General features: G+C 35.6%; 1 protein-coding gene across 1 annotated transcript in view; it reads right to left on the minus strand.

Annotated features, from left to right (window-relative positions):
- Nucleotides 1–6,215: 6,215 nt before the first annotated feature.
- The window catches only part of LOC308659213 (uncharacterized protein), a gene marked incomplete at its 3' end in the record, with an annotated part of 61,536 nt that continues 48,703 nt past the window's right edge, over nucleotides 6,216–19,048 (minus strand). Inside the window, exons 4-5 of the mRNA XM_081312679.1 lie at nucleotides 11,196–11,249; nucleotides 6,216–6,227 (exon numbers count right to left, since the gene is read on the minus strand). Coding sequence (XP_081168805.1) covers nucleotides 6,216–6,227; nucleotides 11,196–11,249 — 66 coding nt within the window. The remainder of the gene's footprint in view (nucleotides 6,228–11,195; nucleotides 11,250–19,048) is intronic.

The following is a 19,048-nucleotide window of genomic DNA, read 5'->3' on the forward strand; positions in this document are numbered from 1 at the left end:
GGTTCAAGTCCATTGCATTGTAGAATATCTGGCATACTATATCCTTTAAAATGGTTGAATTAAAGTTCCAACTTACAATATTAGAAAGGATAAATACTTGTTTAGTTCCCTCATAGGGCGGTTGCAATGTTGCTGGGGTAGCTTTATGTGAAAAGGTCAAATAACCATGCCAATGTCCTCATTAAGGGCAAAAAAAACCCCAGAGCTAATGTATTTACAAAGTTGTCAGGTGGCCACTGGCAATTGTACAAAGGGATAACTAGACAATGCCCAATCTTCTTTGAAAAGCTCTTTACAAAGAGAGGCTTTATGCTCTGTTACACATAACCAGGCATATTAGAAAATTAGCTGGATCTTGATTCTTACTCACATCAAGACAAGATAGCCATAGCTTTTATTTATCCTCACTATCTTTGCACTTAAAATGATGTTGTTACGATATAATACAAAAAGAACATTTCAAACTGAAGTAAAAAATATATTTGTATGTGTTTGTATCAACAGAACAGACTGGGATATTTTAAAATATGTTCTACTTATAAATTGGCCTGGTAACAGATAGATACCTAATTCCCTTACATGGATAAAACAACAGAATTATGACTCAGTAGCTATCTGCTTTCCCTAATTTGGGAATGAGGACAATAGGTCATTAACTTTTCTTATTTTCTCTGGATTTTGTGAACTTTGTGGGTCTCAGAAAAGAGTTTATGTGCACTACTGGAATGCATCTTCTCTTACTTTCATGTATTTGGTTTCTATTCCAAAGACCTCTTGCTTGTACAAAAGCAATGCTGTTTCCCCTGTTTTTGTAGCTAATTCATACAACTTCCCAAGAGAATCATGATGGTTGGATGAAAACTCAAGACTATCTGAATGAGGTTAGGCTCTTGGCAAGCAATGGAAACAGCCATACCTTTAAGCCAGAGGGCTAATTTAACAAATTGTTCAGATACTTCTGAAATGAAGTCAATGTCAATTCAAAAAGTTCATGAAGAAATTTGTTTTACTGCAGAATAGAAGTATAAACCATGAACATGCCAAAGAAGTAGGAATTCAGTTCAGTTGAAAGAATATTCAGAATTTAGTTTTTGATATGATTCAGTCTAGAAAGTTATCGAAGAGGAAGCAATGCCATACAGGAAGCAATACTGTATAAAAAGTCCCTGGCATAACAAATATGGGATTATAGCCAACTTATTCCAAGATGGTCATTCCAGATAAATTGAGACTACAACTTTCTAAATTCTCAGTCAATACAGCAGTTCTTGAAACCATAATTCCAACATAATAGAACACTTAAGCTGGAAAAGAGGGATCTAAGAGAACCAGTTTCTTTAAGCTCCAAATATTTCCACAGCAAGCAAAGTAGATTTTTTTTGTTATCATTAAGTCTAATTTTACAGAGGTCAATTTGGAATTTCCATAATATCCCATCAAAACCATATTAAGAAAACAGCATCTCTATTATATTGAGTCAGACCTCCTTCCTATTTAAGTATTGTTCCAAAGTAACTAAAGCACAGCAGGCTATAAGCCATTTGCATCAAAATAAATAAAGAGGCTCCTGCATCTTCAGTTAAAGCAAACTAAAGTCCCTTCTTAAAAATCTCAAAAAGTGCTGCCAGTCAATACAGGATGACCAAAATTTTGATTCAATGTAAGAAAAACTTCCAGCTCACCAGAATTTCAGACAGGGATCTTCTCCGGTCTTGCAGGAAATTCCAAGAGATAAACTTGTATTCTTTACCACTGAGCTATAGAAATGTGTGGCACAAGCATTCTACCAACACAAGCTTTCAAAGGGTGTAGCTTTGAAAGGGTGCTGCTGGCACATGTACTTCTAAGACTTTATGGCCTTTATATGTAATGCAAATCAGATGCTAACCCCAAGGATCCACAGCACAAGGAATGAATAGCTTCCTTATGGCTAATGTGCAATGAGTGAAGATGCTCATGCATAGAACACCCAATAATTTGCATTGGTTCTAAACACTGCACTCTCATAAAGCTAAGCCATCCAAGGCAAACAATATTATCCATTCAGAAAGGCATTAGTGCTGCACATGCCAGCACAGTACATTTGCCTCTGGAAAAACTGCTTTACTAGCAGAGGTCAAGGATAAGAATCTTGGGTGTATTATACAGCAAAAGGATTAAATGAAAAGGAATCAAATTCCCACAAGCATCACAAAGGGGGGGGGGGAAAGAACACTGACAATTTACTACCTCTGTAGAGAAAAACCTCTTTCTCCTAGATCACTGGATGAAATTTCCATCAGTTTATTCCCAATATATTTGAAAAACAGTCATGTAATCTCCCCTCCTCCAACACTATAAATGTATTTTATATAAATATATCTTTTGTTGCATTCATTTATTCTTAATATCAAATATGTGCAAAATTTCTATGGGTCTCTGGGCTTGCATAGATAATTTTGAAAAGGTATGTCTAATTTTTCCTATCCAGAGATAAATTTCTGAAATGTTATTGGGGGGTGGGGTTTCAGCGTAGAATTAAGCCATACAAATTACTTATGCAGCAAAGCATCAAGGGATGCCAATTATCTAGATTTTTATAAAGCATATTTTGATATAGTTATGCTTATTGACAAGTTAACAAAAACATTCTAGCTATTAAATATGAGATTAATAGAATTTCTATCTGCTCCAACTTAGCCAGTTAATTTACTGTATTTAGAAAAAGAAAGATATTGTTTATGCAAATATATAGAACAAAATTGTTTTCATTATTGCAAATCCATTAAAAAAATTAACATGTGGGTGAAAATCTAACAGGAGGAAGAATCGCATGCTTGTAAAGAGTTTCCATCACTGATTCCAGCCCTGTTCAATAGTGGCAATTTGCTACTGGAGCACCTTTAATAAATGGCAGTTTATCCTCTGCTTAAAAGAAAGTCTATAATAGGTTTCCAAGATGGCTTGTTCCATTGCTGAACAGTTCCTATTGCCAGGAAGTTCCTCCTAATGCTTAGCCTAAATTCCTTTGCTTTTAACTTGATTTTGCTATGCTCTCCACTGCATCAGAAAACTAAATTCTTCCATCACCTTTATATATAGCAGCCTTCAAATATATTTAGGAGGCTGTAAATCTATGGTACTCATTCTCATATTTCGGTACAGAATCTTCATTGTATAAAGCTACTTTCTTCACAATTTTTAAAATTTCCAATTACTCATTATTACCACAAATAAAAAGTCTATAGTTAATTATTCTTGCTCTTATTTTCTTTCTCCTCTCCTTTCTATTCTCCTCTCTCTCCAATTGCTTTGCCCTGGTATAGCATATGGACAAGAATTACTAAAAACTAACATAGGAGGAAAAATTATTTGTTTAACAGGAACCGCCTTCAAAATAGGACTTAAACTGTTCCACAGTTAAATGCTTGATCCACAAGATTCTGTTGCTTGACTTCTCAGTAAGAATTTTGTCAAACAAAAAAGCAGATTATTGAAGAACAAAAATGAGATTAGAGATTAGATTGCACTATATCTGGGTGGAGTAAGGGTTTCTCTCCATGTGTATATGTGTGTTTGTGTGTGTGTGTGTGCATGTGAGAGAGAGGGAAAAGAAGAGAAAGGGGAGGGGGAGGGAGGGAGGGACAGAGGGAGAGACAGAGAGAGAGAGAGAGAGAGAGAGTACCCATACTGTACACATACATTTGTGTATTGTCCGACCCATCCACTGTGATCATTAAGTTCACAGATGATACCACCGTAGTGGGTCTTATGCAGGTGGAGATGAAACAGCGTACAGGGGGGAGGTACAAAACTATCCCTATGGTGTTTAGAGAACAACTTGCACCTGAACATCAGCAACACAAAGGAGATGGTGTTAGACTTCCGGAGGAAAAGAGAGGAATCTGCCACACTGTACATATCTAACCAAGAGTATACTTCCAAGATACTGATCTATAGCAATAGGATTTCAACATTCTTATTTCAAAATGCTGTCTAAAAGAGAATTGTAACCATTTGAAGCCATGTAAATGGAAATATAATTTATGTGATCCTCATTATGGATGAACTTACATAGTTAAGTAAATTGATATAACTTTTTCTACATTTATGGAAGATCTTCATTCCAAAGTTCAAAGTTCAACATTAACAATCATTTATTTTATCTGTAAATTTGTTTGTAATTTTCCATATTGTTAAGGCAGTGGTCTTGCTGGGCTTCTTCCAAAGAGGTTTCTCCAAGGGTAGTAATGCCAGTTAAAAGATATGGGGCATGCCTTTTCTTCATCACCTACATTTCTCATCAATGGCTACACAGGCTTGTTGAAAGCTTTTGAAATCATGCATGCATCTATTTCATATTTCCATCCTTATAGACTGTTTTGTTAAAAAAAAAGAGAGGAAGGGAAAGGTAGGTAGGACAGTTCATGACAATGATGTATGAACCGCATAAAGCTCAGTGAAATTGCTAAGAAGATAACGTGATACAGGTAGTCCTTGCTTAACGACTATTTATTGAGCAACCATTCAAAGTTACAACGACACTGAAAATCATGCTGTATCTTTGCCAAAACAGTCAGCATAATGGATTATTTGCAACCGGCAAAGGGGATTTTAAAATCAAGAGTTCTCATTGATTGAAGACTTAAAGTATTCTTAACAGAAATCAAGGGAGGGACTGCATCAGATAATAAGCAGATTCGAAGGGCAGACACCATAGAACATTGAAAATGATCAGCTGCCAAATCAATTCTTCCCAGTACATTTCAAAGATGTAAAAGATCTATAAGAAAGAGAAATGCATTGGCCACTATCTAAATGGGCATGGTGTAAATTCTGTAAATAAATGCATCATGTTCAAATTCTAACTTACTGTTTCCCAGAACGTATCAAAACAGATTATTCTTTCTGGCATGTATCAGAATAACTACCGTTTTTTAGTTCTGCTGATTATGAAAATGTTATCTTTGACAAGCTAATATCCTACCAAAGAAAGCTACAAACAATATTCTTACCATTCATCTTCATCTCCTAAATTTATTTTACTATTGAAATGATCCATTTTCATCCTCAGGGCAGGGTTCAAATTAAAAATAATCATTTTTGGTAAGAAAAAAACTAAGTTGTCCTTGCTACTCTCTGAGCTTGCTTGTTTTCTTGCAGACATTTCATTACCAAAACTAGGTAACATCATTAGTACTAGTCATGTTAACTAATTTGGATAAAGAAATATCTGCAAGAAAACAACCAAGCTCAGAGAGCACCAAGGGTACCTCATTTCAACCCTGAGCTATAAATATTCACCTTTATTGGAAAAACCTAAAGTAGATTTTACTAAGTTATATTCTCTTATATTATATCCATTAATTTGTTTTCAGATTGAGTTTTATTGCCAGACTATATGTATGAATGCAACAACTAAATTATTTGAGTAGTTGTTCATCTCTTCAATTATATTGTCCTTGATTATAGTACAGTACAATACATTTTGTTCATTTTTGGCACAAGGCAAAACCTTGGCCAAAGAAGTAAAATCTTGAATGCCTACTCAATTCCAAGTTGAAAAATAAAATTGTTGTTTTAAGAGGGCACAAAGTTTCACCTGTCTACAGTGGCTTTTCAGACTACTGAAAGAAGAATTAAGGGAAATTGTTTGATGACTCTGATCCAAATCCAAGGAACTAATGGTATCAAGATAAGACACAATCTTTCTCTTTTCTGTTCCAGCTTAATTTATATTGCAAACAGCACAAATGAAGTGAAGAACTGTATGGCAATTAAATTACCAGGAAAAAAAGAGATGAAAATAGGGGAGTCTTCTCTATATCTAGAAATTCTCTGATACATGTAAGGTACTTGGCATCTACTTTAAGATAGTCCCCTGATTAATTTGCTAGAACTGTAGCCAAAGTGACAGTCCAAGTTTGAAGTATTCATATCTTTGAAAGATCTCAAAAGTTTCTAAGACTATTTTTTAAAAGCTCTTTAGAAAAATGTGGGGGAAAACATGACTGAACACAGAGGAACAAGAAATAGAAGTGATGAACTAAAAGAATGGCTGTTGGGTTCTGAACATAGCATTCCTTTTATAGAGAAAAATTCACCTCAGTATTTTTTGCTGAGTTGATCTAATATGGAATTCATTCTGGTTGGTTGTGTGTCAATAGGAGACAAGCCAAAACAGGCAATATATGCACATGTACAAAATGTTGTATGAAATAATGAAAAGAGATTGACTATCCCTCATCCTGCAAAAACAAAAAAAGAGTTCAACATGTTGAATAGCTTGCAAGAACCTTAGAATGTTTCAATTAAAAAACAAAACAAAACAAAACAACAAATCCAGAGGTGGAAGGAAAGAACTGCCAGCATTCTGAGACTCCAGTTCTCAGATGGGAGAAGAGGTGGCAGACTGGTACTGGAAACAGGACGCCACTGGAGTGGAATTGGGACAGCAATAGAAGAATAGCACCTATAAAGGTTTTTATTTCATATCATATTTTCAAAGGATCTTGTTCCATGGCCTAAAAGGTCATTTTCCAGATGATTTCAAAAACGTGGTACAAATTAAGCCCTTGCAACAGTTATCTTACAGATCATTTTTATGCATGATGCACTCAAAGGCTGCATGGGATTTTTTAATTCATTTTTGCTTCCACATTTTTAAAATGGCATTGTTGCATGCCTTGATTTACTGGGTACCGCCTTTGTAGGTTTTAGAAGAAAAGCTAGAAATAGAAATCATAATTACAGCTAGGAAAAGAAACCTTTTTTCAGCTTCAGGTGGTAATATATTTGCTGGTGAAAGAATAAGAACAACTCTGCACTGCTTTGAAAAACAGAGCAAACACACGTACACCAAAAAGGCACAAATCTCTTTCTCTAGACCTCAGAATGCTACGGGGAATTGTGGGCTACAGCAATCCATGCTAATCTGGGAACAAATCCCTTTCCTAGGTTGCATTTTGCCTTAATCCATAGAAATGTATTTCCTTTTTCCTTTGCCTCAGAGATGGAAACAAGTTTTCCAAATCCTTTAAACTTCAGAACAGTGAGGTTTACATAGTGAAATTAATACCTACAGTAGCATCATTTAGGATCTATTTAGTTGTATTTATCTCCTTGTCCGTTAAGAAACAAAAAAAAATCAAGGCAGGGTGACAGATTGTAGAATGCCTTTCAGAAGTGAGTGTCCTATTTGGGCAATATGAAGATGTGTTCTTGAGCTTTACTTCAAGAAATCAGAAGAAACCAAATTAGTTCCCTTCCAAAGCATGGCATTATAGAAAAAACATTTTAAAAAATCTGGTTATTTGGCAGCAATCTGCTGCAAGTCACTCAGTAGTGTTTCATTAGCACTTCCTCAGTTATCCTCCATTAAAAAAAAAGCTAGCAGAAAACCTTAACATTGGCTGACTTAGGCTAGCAATGTCAAAAGCCTCTGGCTGGGGAAAAAAAAAGGCCCAGACAGATGAGGATTCTGCTTCCATCATTAAAGGCATCTGTCAATTTGCAATTATCATAAACAAGATGCCATTTACTTGGCCTCTGCATCAATCCATCCTCAAATTTTGCCCTATGTTCACAAGAAGTAGAAATCACAGGATGAAAGGTATGGAATTTGAGTTTATTTATTAGATTTTTATCCCACCTTTATTACTTTATAGGTAACTCAAGGAAGCAAACATATATAATACTCGTCTATGTTTTTCCAAAAGGCAACTGGACTTTTTTCTTCAACTGAAGAAGCTTCTTGGATCAGAAGCGAAACATTTTCAAGGAAAAAAGCAAGAAAGTCCAATTGTGTTTTGGAAAAGCACCTTTGGGGTACATAATACTGCTTTCTCCTCCTATTTCCCCACAATAATAACCCTGTGATGTGGGTTGGGCTCAGAGAGACTGACTGGCCCAAAGTCACCCAACTGGCTTTTATGCCTAAGGCAAAATTAGAACTCATAGCCTTCTGGTTTCTAAGTCAGATTTTTAACCAGTACACCAAACTGACTGAAATTAAATTGTTAATCAAATAATTATTTCATTTGTAGAACTATAGGCTGTGCAGAAATAATTCCTGAAATACTTCCATAGTGTACACTTCTACCCTATTTCTTTATGAGGAACCAATTTATCTATATTTTCTAGTTGCCTTATTTTAATACAGAGCATTCAGAAACAAGAAAAACGGGTGGGGGAATGGTGCAAAGTTTCAGTTTTAGGCAAAACAAACCCCCTTTATTCTGGAGGTTAGCAAAGGTATACAGTACCCTGTTTTACAGAAACAGCATTTCAACTGGAAAGTATACCTCAGCTTGTGGATATTGAAAGCTTAATACACAGTCACTAAAATGAAGGTATTGTGAAGAATTGTTCAGAAACTTCAGGAGTCCATAAGAAGTTGACATTGTCAATTTATAATTTCTTTCCCACAAGTTTTGCCATTTTTCTAATTCTATATCATTTGCAAAATTTTTAGCCCATCTTATCATCGTTTCTTTAACTTGTTTGCTTTCCATTTTCAAATTTAATAGAAAATTATAAATTTTCTTAATTAGTTTCTCATCAGAGGTTAATAATATCAAACAAGGTTTGCTCCTTATAAAATCCATACAGTTTTAACATCTAACTTACATTTGTAAGTATGCCCACCATGATAGATTGATACCCTGATTTTCCATTTCTTGTTTAGATTTTAAGTTCCCATCAGAATTTAGAATATTTCTGTATGCTTGGATTTTTTCAAAATTGACTAAATTTGGATGTACGAATACGTCCATTGTTGAAAGCCAACCTGGAATTTTCAGATATATTTTACACTTTATTTTTTCCCATGTTGATAATAGTGTATTTCCTATATATTGGTTTTGAAAGTACTTATGGATTTTATTTTTCCCATACCATAAAAAAGTGTGCCACCCAGTTGTAAATCATGTACCTTCAAATATAACAACCTTTTGTTTCTAAGAATTATCCATTCTTTTACCCATGTTAATACAGATGCTTGATAATATAAGACCCACTGTGGCAAACCAAAACCTTGGCTTCTTGTAACATTTTCATCTTGATTCTAGCTTTCTTTTCTTGCCAAATGAATTTCAAAATTAATGAATTTAAATCTTCAGAGAAGATTTCTTTTCTTATAAAGAAAACCTATATAAAATGTTTTATAAATGGCACTTACCACCAGCAAGATTAGCAAAAATGTTTAAAAACATGTCACATAGATGTTGGAAATGCAAACACAAGTCAGGTACTTATTACCATGTTTGGTGGACGTGTGCCAAAGTAAAGTTATTGGGAAAAATACATATGTGGTAGAAAAGATGTTGGGAAAATATGTAGATTTTAAACCAGAACTTTTTTATTAGGTATAATAAAACAAAATATATGATAAATAAAGCATGTATTTTATTCTACATGTAACAACAGCAGCAAGAATTATATTTGCGCAGTATTGGAAAAATGAAGAAATACCATCAGATAAAGAAATAATGTAAAAAAATACTAGAATGTGCAGAGATGGATAGATTGACTCTGAGGTTGAAAGAAAAAGAAGAAACTGAATATTATCAAACTTGGGACATTTTATCAATGGCTAGAGGAAAGAATAAAAGATTAGGAATTAAATCTGTATTAGTGAACGTAAACTCAGACAACACGTTTGTTGAAAAAGTACTACTGAATGTATAAAAAAAATCAATAAAAATCTTATATATAATAAAAAAGAAACTTCAGGAGTCCAAATCATTACTTTACTGACTAATAAACTGCAAAGCAAGTACATTATTTTCACATTCACGTTTCTATTGTTTTTCTCGTACAATGATAAACATAGTTTCGCCTTCTTTATAACAGGTCTATTGATAGAGCAGACATGTGTTTTTCTCTGCATAGTTACCCCTGGTAATAAATAACTAATATTTCTTAATCATCTCAAATATACAAACCTACATTTGGCTTAATTATTCAGAAATGTAATTCAAGCTGCTGGTTATCTTCAAGAGCTCTTATTCCAAATAGAAATTGCCTGCCTCAGAAACACTCTTCTCTTGTGGTGTGGTGGTGATGAGCAATTTCTAAAGGAGGTTCCCTTGTGTGGAATGGATTCCATCCAGAATAAAACCTGCACTCTCCTAACATTTATGAAGTGTTTAAAAACTTGCTTAGTCCAAAAGCTTTTGGGAACCAAAGCAGCTGTTAGGTGGTTGCACTTGGTACAATTTAAGGGCGCTAGTAACATGTATTGTTACTGGTTGTGATGATTAGATCGGTTACTCGCATTTGTTTTATGGTTATTGCATTTCTTTACTATGTTATTCTATCAGTATGCTTGCAAGCCATTTAGTGTTACAGTGATTTGAAGTGGCATATAAGCTTCCATCAAGAAAATAATGGCTTGAATATAAACATCTTCTGAAATGTTCTTGTGATATAATGGGGCAATAATACAATCCATCATTGGCTAAAGTTAAGCGACTTAGGAGAGGGTGGATTAAAAAAACATGGATTTTGCAAGAGCTGAATATAAAAAAAGGAAACAGATGTAAATATACCATCGTCCCTATTATAGGATTATTACCTTCAGTTATTAACTTATCCTACTAGTTTAACCTATAACATTAACTTATCCTATAATATCCTAATTGATGTCTTTCTCTGACTATCCCAGCTTAATCTTACAGCCACTTTTTTTTAATCTCCTTACTCAGATTATAAAAATATGAAAGCTCTTTTTTCTTCATGATTGGCAATACTGTGCTTATTTGCTACCTTCTTCACCTGAAATGAGGTACTCAAGCTATCCTCTGAGGCAATTAATAGTTGAAGAACTTTTACATTTTAAGCTTTCTACTATCTAGGAAACTATGGCAACTATGACAAAATTGTGTGTGTTTGCAAATTTTTCAGAGCAAATGAATGGCATGCTAAACCTTGCTTTCCAGAATATAAGCAAAGCAAGGACAAACAAGTGGGAGCTGAAACTTACATTTTAAATATGAATTTAATTACATTTTCATTCAATTAATCAAGTTCAGTTAATACGATTATCCCCCCTACATTTAATTCTTTGCACTACCCAGTCTATGTTACTAAAAACCAAGAACTTTTACAAGGGAACTGTAAGGCCATCAGCTGTGGATATTTGCTCTACGGAACACACATGATTTTGACACAAACGATTCAAGGGAAAAGGAAAATGTATCTATGGCTCAACTTACGCGAATTTTGATGATCCTTGTCTTTGTACCACAATTCTTCTTAAACAGCATCTTCTAAAAGAGAAGCAAAAACCTAAGGTGAAAGTCAGCTGAAGCTTGAATGAGGAATGTAACATCACCTCATAATGATCATCAGTGGAGTACTAGAAAGGAGCATGAAGAGTGCATTAAAATATTTTTTTTTAAAAAATCCCACACTTTGAACTTAATGGGTGTTATTGTGTTGGAAATGGGGAGCAGCTCCAAATGACTGTGTGATCTCCAAATGAGATAGAAGGAAAAGAGACTAAACTTCTCCTGGTTGCAGGTATTACACAGTTGGTATATAATAGGACTCCCTTGGTAATAACTCACCTTTTTTATGTTATCCTGTTATATTTTACTCTTGGTTAACTAAGACGGCCTTTCACACAGCTGTGTGCCTGATATGATTATCAAGATGCAATTCATTCTAAAAAAAATCACAAGCATTTTTCTGTATACAGTCGTTGTGATTCCCTACATGCCCAAATTTTAAATATTAGTTTAGCAATATTTTTACCCTTCCCTAAACAATTATTTTACAGTGTTCACTGAAGAAAAGGACCATTAAACCCATTTAAATTCATTGCACAGGTTTAATTTAAGGAGAAATCAACAGTTTAAAAAATTAAATGACATATAAATTTTAAACTTTAAAAAATTTCAAAGGACAATTGCTGAATTATGCCCTTGTAAAACGAAAAGGTGTGTCCTCTGAATGTTGGTTCTACCCTTGGTATTTCTCATTTAATTGAAGTGAGATAAAACTAAAAAGCTACTATGTAAAAAAGTTTACCTGCCTTTCTCCAACTGCATCCTAATTGCCCACAGACACTGCTACTCTTGAATGCCACAGCTCATAAAAAGCTCAGTGAAAACATCAGTTCAATGAAAGACCGTATCAAAATGGCACCATTATTACCACAATATATCCCCCAAAATTTCACCCTGAAAGATGATCATTTAGGCAAATAAGATCTATCAGACATGGCCTATCCTCATTTTCCCATCTTAATTAGGTTCAAAATGAATTCAGAGGTTCACAAGAGAAACTCTACTATCAGAAATCCAGTTTTTTAAAAAAATCAAGTTAAAAACAATTCCATATTTTAGAAACCTATCTAATTACAAATTAGAACAAGTGGAATTGTTCCAGGTAAAACAAAGTTGATAGAAAGAAACAGGAATCACCCAGGATTAATCCAAAATAGCCCTGCAAAATGGATTCAGATTAACTAGCATTTGGAATTATTAACTGACAATGTTTTGTAAGAATCTTCTCAGCTGGGAAATATAAAGCAAAGCAATCAACCAGCAAATTGTGGGCAAAGGAAAAGTTTTTGGGAGATTATCTACAACTAGTCTGCTGGATTACAACAAGTAGAGCATATACTTTCTATGCTGAAGGTCAAAGGATCAATCGATGGCCAGCTTCTGCATGTACAACTGGGAAAGACTTGGCTGCAATACTGGAATCAATCAGTCAAAATTGGTAACACTGTACTGGGCTAGATGGACTTCATATAAGCCCAATGCAGCCATTCCTAGACAATAATTAATTCATAGTTCACTGCTCAGAGAAAACAAAATTAAAACAAAAACAAAATTAAAAAGAACAGAGCAGACTGGGGTAGTGTAGGAAATGACCAGGCTGAGCCCAAGGGTGGAGTCAAATGCATCATTAGTTCCCTTGCAATCCATTGACTCTCATCTGGTGCCAATTTGCCTTGTCTGTTAGTAGTACAGATTCTTGTGTATAGGTAGCATGAAATAAACTTGTAGTACTTTCGAACGCCATTCTGGTTCCTGATTTCTTGCACCTGACAGTTGGGTGGGTGAGATTCTGAAAAAGTTAGCAAGGACAATGCACGCAACTATACCAATCTCAGAAACCTTTGTTTTTTAAAATAAAGATCATGTTCTGACTGGCAACATACACTATGAGAACAATTTTGTAAACAATCACATCCTTAAGGGAGCCATTTTGTAATGACACCCAGAGTTCCTGTCAAAAATTTTAAAATGACTGCAATCTACTACTTTAAGAATTCCTGCCTATTTGTCCTTGCTCATTATATTTACATTTTCTTCAATGGAACATGAAAACTTATGTGGGGAAAATATCTAATTAGGACCTCATAAAATACAGCTACAACCTGTTTTTCTCTACTCCTATGCATTTGCTGGTTGCTGAAATGCAGTCACTTTTTATGCAGGGCTAAACAGAGCATTGTATGAAAACGTTAGTGCTATCTGCTACTACTGAATACTAGCAACTTAACATTAAATTTCTTGCTATCTTTTTGTTGTATGCCTCTTAGAGAAAGTATTGCCCTACTAAGGCAATCTTAAAAGCCTTTAAAATAAATTAATTTAGCAGCATCTTAATGTGCCAAATTCTAGTAAGTAAAGCTCCTACTCCCCCCATGCCAGGGAAAAATAGTGCCAGCTACTTTTCTAGATCGCTGACTATTAAATGCAGCAAAACAAGATCCCATAGTTGCCAATTCTTATTCTGCAATGTCATGTCATAAAGTACCTTCCCATTTTGTTAAGAATTTGTTTAAACTATTTATATTAGCAATAGCTGAGGATGCCAAATATTTCAACTTGAAACTTCCTGCATCTGCTCTTCCTTATTTAGCAATGTGAAAGAATCTGACATAGGTTTGTAAGGGAATTGGTCTTATAATGGACTGCACATTTACAGTAACAGTAAAAAAAGTCTAATGTTGTTTTCATTCTCATCCAAAATCTGCAAAAATATACGATGTCTCCTTGCAGAAAACAAGCATGCATCACGAAAATTTATATTAGAATAATTTATGTATATTAGAGAAATTAGCATGTTGAAAACTCCAGTAGGGAAATTTGGGAATAACAACCTCCTGTGAAGTCTACAGCTGACTTTTAACTGAAGAAAGCACAATACAATAAAAATGTACAATAGTAACACCAGATTTATAGAAGTATTCATATTTATTAGATTTGTATCTTGCCTTTCATTCAGAGCTTGAGACAAAATGTACACCACTCAGTGATCAGGGATAGCAGAGAGTAAATTTGAACCTGGGTTGAACCCAGTGGTGGGATTCAGCCAGTTCGCACCAATTCAGCAGAACCGGTAGCTAATTTTTTGTTGTCCAGGCCCAGAATGGACTTCCGGAAGCGGCACCCACACAGAGAACCGGTTGTTCACATATCTGAATCCCACCACTGGTTGAACCCAATGCCAATTCAACACTTTAGCTAGTATACCACTATCTTAAGCTCACTAAATCAGACATCTCCCTGCTTTTTGCATCCCTTGTTCTGCCTCTAAGTATCTGCTTAACATGCATAACAGCACACATTAATTTCTACTGTCATGCAGTAGAGTCATGGAACAGCTTCTCCAATAGTTTCGAAAGTTAAGTGTTGCAAAGGCTACAAATATTACATTTGTTTGTTTGTATCCTGCTTTTATTAGCTTTACAACTAACTCAAGGCAGCCAAACATATCCAACATATCCTTCTCCTCCTATTTTCTCCACAAGAACAACCATGTGAGGTGGGTTGGGCTGAGACAGGGTGATTGTCCAAAGCTACCCAGGTGACTTTATGGCTAAGGCGCGACTTGAACTTGCTTTACCACAAGATTAAACTGGCTCTTATCCTGCCTTTCTTTTGGGAACTCAAGACAGAGTATCTCCCCTCATTTTATATACTGTATGTACCAGCCTGGGGGTTAGGCTAAACTAGGAGAAGTTGAAGTCAAAATCATCAGCTGGCTTCAATTGGGGATTTGAACCTTGAACTCTCCAGTCCCAGTTCAATATATTAACTATTATACCGCGCAGACTCATTGTGAGATAGCAATTCATACCAAGAAGGGGTAATATCAAATTACTTCTTTCCAAACTTATTGTCTTCTTTCTTCCCCCTTTATGCCTTAGACTTCTATTGCTTTTAATGAGATGGACCAGCTTTTTCCTCACCAAGTCGTTCAGACCTTTTCAGCAATCTTTGATAGCCATTTTTTCTCTTTTTTCTCACCCCCATGCTTCGTTAGGCCCTTTTTCTACTTCTCCCATGTGCAAGCTGCATATACCTATTCTATTACATATTTGTCCTGAATACCAAATATACTATTACTTTGTCCTAATGGCATATTCAGCTTGAAACTTTCAGAGGACCAAAAGTGATTTTGTTGAATCTTAGGACATGGAAAATGCACAAAATACACAGGTAAGTTATACCACCTGGGTCAACAACCATCATACAATATTCCATATACAATAAGGCTTAGAATTTCACAATCAGTTGAAGTTAGGAAGTTTTTTCTTAATTCCAGGTTGCTTCTCTCCTTGAGTAATTTCCATCCATTATTTCTTGTCCTGCCCTCTGGTGCTTTGGAAAATAAGCTCTTCTTTGTGGCAGCCCCTCAAGTACCGGAATACTGCTATCATGTGCTAGTCCACACTGCTAGTCCTTCTTTTCTCTAGACTAGCCAAACCCAAATCCTACAACTGTTCTTCCTATGTTTTAGTCTCCTGGCCTTTAATCATCTTAATTGTTCTTCTTTGCACGTTTTCCAAAGTCTCAACATCTTTTTTGTAATGTGACCCAAAACTAGATGCAGTATTCCAGGCTTTATAAAGCAGTATTAATAATTCATGTGATCTTGATTCTACGTCTCTGTTTATACAATCAAGGGTTGTATTAGCTTTTTTGGCTCCTGCTGCACACTGCTGGCTCATGTTTAAGTGATCGTCCACTAGGACTCCAAGGTCCCTCTCACAATTACTGTTTTTGAGTCAGGTTTTGCCTAATCTGTATTTGTACCTCTGGCTTTTCCTGCCTAAGTGTAAAAAACTTGTTTTTCTCCACATTAAATTTCATGTTGTTGGATAGGGCCCATTGTTCAAGTCTGTCAAGATCTTTTTGGATCCCGAGCTTGTCTTCTGGGGTGTTGGCTATTCCTGCCAGTTTAGTGTCATCTGCAAATCTGATGAGTTCCCCTTCCATTCCCACATCTAAGTCATTTATGAAGATATTGAAGAGTACTGGGCCTAAGATGGAACCTTGTGGTACTCCACTGCTTACTTCCCTCCATGTGGATGTAGTACCATTAAGGACAACTCGTTGAGTATGGTTTGTCAGCTAGTTACAAATCCATCTGGTGTTGATGCTGTCTATCCCATATTTTTCTAGCTTACCAAGGAGTAGATTGAGGTCTACTTTGTTGAATGCCTTTCTGAATACTAAGTATCCTATGTCCACAGCATTTTGCGGGTCTACTAGTTTAGTCACTTTATTAAAGAATGAAATAAGATTGGTTTGGCATGATTCGTTCAGGATTTCTAGGAGTTGAAGTCCATGAGTCATAAAAGAGCCGAGGTTGCCTACCCCTGGCCTAGACAATGGGTGTGTGTCTCAACTTCTATAGGGAGTGTTAATGGACTATGTTATTACTTACACAACAAAAAATAATGCTTCGGAGTTTATTGGACTTCCATTACACCTGTACAGTAAAGGATTATTTACGACAGTATAATGTTGCAAATGCAATAAAACAAAGCTTCTTTAAAAGACATGTTTCTACAATGTCCTATATTAAACTAAGTTTGTGGAGAAAGTAGTGAACTATATAATTGTGACTGCAACAGAAGCTAAAATTTTCAGAGTATCACATTCTCCTGAATTACATATCTAGTATGTGAAATTTGACAATTGGACAATGAAAATGGATTCCCTGTGCCTTTACTATAGGAAAAAAGACTGTACTGCAACACTCAAAAGATGAATACACGGCTCCATTTACTCAAAGGACTGAGGACTTGCTCACACATTATTTATGAGTGAATAATGAATAATACACAGACTTTGTATGGATAAATATAATAAAATATGGGACTCCATACAAAATATAGTGGATAGGTGTATTAGAATTACACACACACATATCTGCATAATGCTTATAGATAATAAAAGGAATATATCTGTGTTTTGTTCCTTCTTTCCCCTTTTTCTGTTACTATTTCAAAAGCAATTAAATTTATGTTAAAAACACTAGAGATTGAAAAGCTAAACTTCTGACAATTCAATCCTGCTCTTGCCTACAGGGATCAAACTAAAAAATGAAATAGTCATACATCTCTTATCCTTTGCCCATTCAAATATATTACTGCTGTGTTTCTTTCACCTAGAGATTGGAGCATACGCAAATTTTTCAGATGGGAGAAAGTCCACACTTTCTGAAGCTTCAGTTACAAAAAGCCAAATACAAGGCAACCAATCTCCCTGAAAGATTAGAAGAAAAAAACAATCATGTGTTTCTCTCACCATATTTTCTACAAAGCTAAAATATACTAGACAATCTGGGAACTGTTGGGTCATCATTTCAGAGATATTTCCTTGTGGGAAGCTGGCAGGAAGCATTAGAAATAACTATCATGTGACCGTGGCTGACTGCAGTAGTATGATGGCACTGAAGAAGTCACAATGTTGCCAAATTTCAATTCCATGCAAGTTATGTTCCTGGATTCTGGATGCATTGTGCAAATTAGCTCATTCATTCAACAATTTTTTTTATTTATTTATTTTAATTCCATTTATATCCCGCCCTTCTCCGAAGACTCAGGGCGGCTTACAAGCTTGTTGCCCTATGATGCACCATTTTGGCCAACAAACAGACAGGAGTTTTTTAGTAGTATATTGTTCATTTGAGGAAACAACTAGTAAACATTTTGGGTAAAAATGGGAAAGCGTCATTGAAAAAAACAGTCTTTCATGTGCTACTTCCAAGTTAAGTGTGACTGAACAGAACATGTGAACTGTAGTCTGATCCATCTGGAAAGCACCAAATTGGAGAAGAATGAGGTAGCGGCTTCTCTGAGGCCTCCAAAGCTGAATCATAAATCTCTGTTAGGGTTAAGCAGAGCAAGCTCTCCTTCTGAAATTGCATTAATTTCCTGTCTCTACTCAGACTGAAGATAAGCAAAAGCAGCTGGTCCTGAGGTAATCCATTCTACAAGGAAGATCCAAGAAATCAGGCTGGAGCATATTCTTGGGAGCAGGAGAAGAAAGAGAACAAACCAACAGATGTTACTTTTTACAGTACTAGCAAAATGCCTGGTTCTATGGCCATGGCCTGCCTCCCTGCTTCCCAGGAAATTGATGAACTAAATTCGATTACTCTTCATAGGGACTTGTATCCCTTCCCCTCAGAGCAAATTAAGCAACATGGCAAACACATCTTTGCAGATTAGCAAGAAAAGCATAACGCTGCACAGCACACACTGACGAGACATTCTGAGGCAGCCAATTCTCTCCTACCTATCCAGAGCTCTGTTTTCCTCATTTCATTCAGGAAAGTGGCCCAGAATCAGTCCTACACTCACAAACAGCAGCGCTGAGACAACATTAACTCCATCATCTGCTAACAGAAAAATATGGCATATAAACCAGAAGGTGAAATAAGGAGTGCTTAGCTAGACCTAAATTCCACATATTTCATAGACACACAGGTACCAAGGCCAACTTTTTTTTCAAAATCAAAATTTTCTTTAACACAAAGAATCAGGGAGCAAATCTTTCACTAGCAATGAGATGCAGTGATAGCAAAATACATACTCCTTCAATTTCAGAATGCAATACTCGTGGTTAAAAGCATCATGGAACTCTTAATTCTGGCTGGTAAACTCAGTATGTCCAGCCCCAAACCATCTTTTTTGTGTCTAAAAAAAAACCCCTCAGCACTGAATTAGGACTTTATGATAGCAATTTCAAATGGTTCCCATGGGCTTTTATGGCCACATGGGAGACTAGGTATTTGATGTTGCCATGCTTGC

The sequence above is a fragment of the Vipera berus genome (assembly GCF_964194415.1).
Source record: "Vipera berus genome assembly, chromosome: 1".
Lineage (NCBI taxonomy): Eukaryota > Metazoa > Chordata > Lepidosauria > Squamata > Viperidae > Vipera > Vipera berus.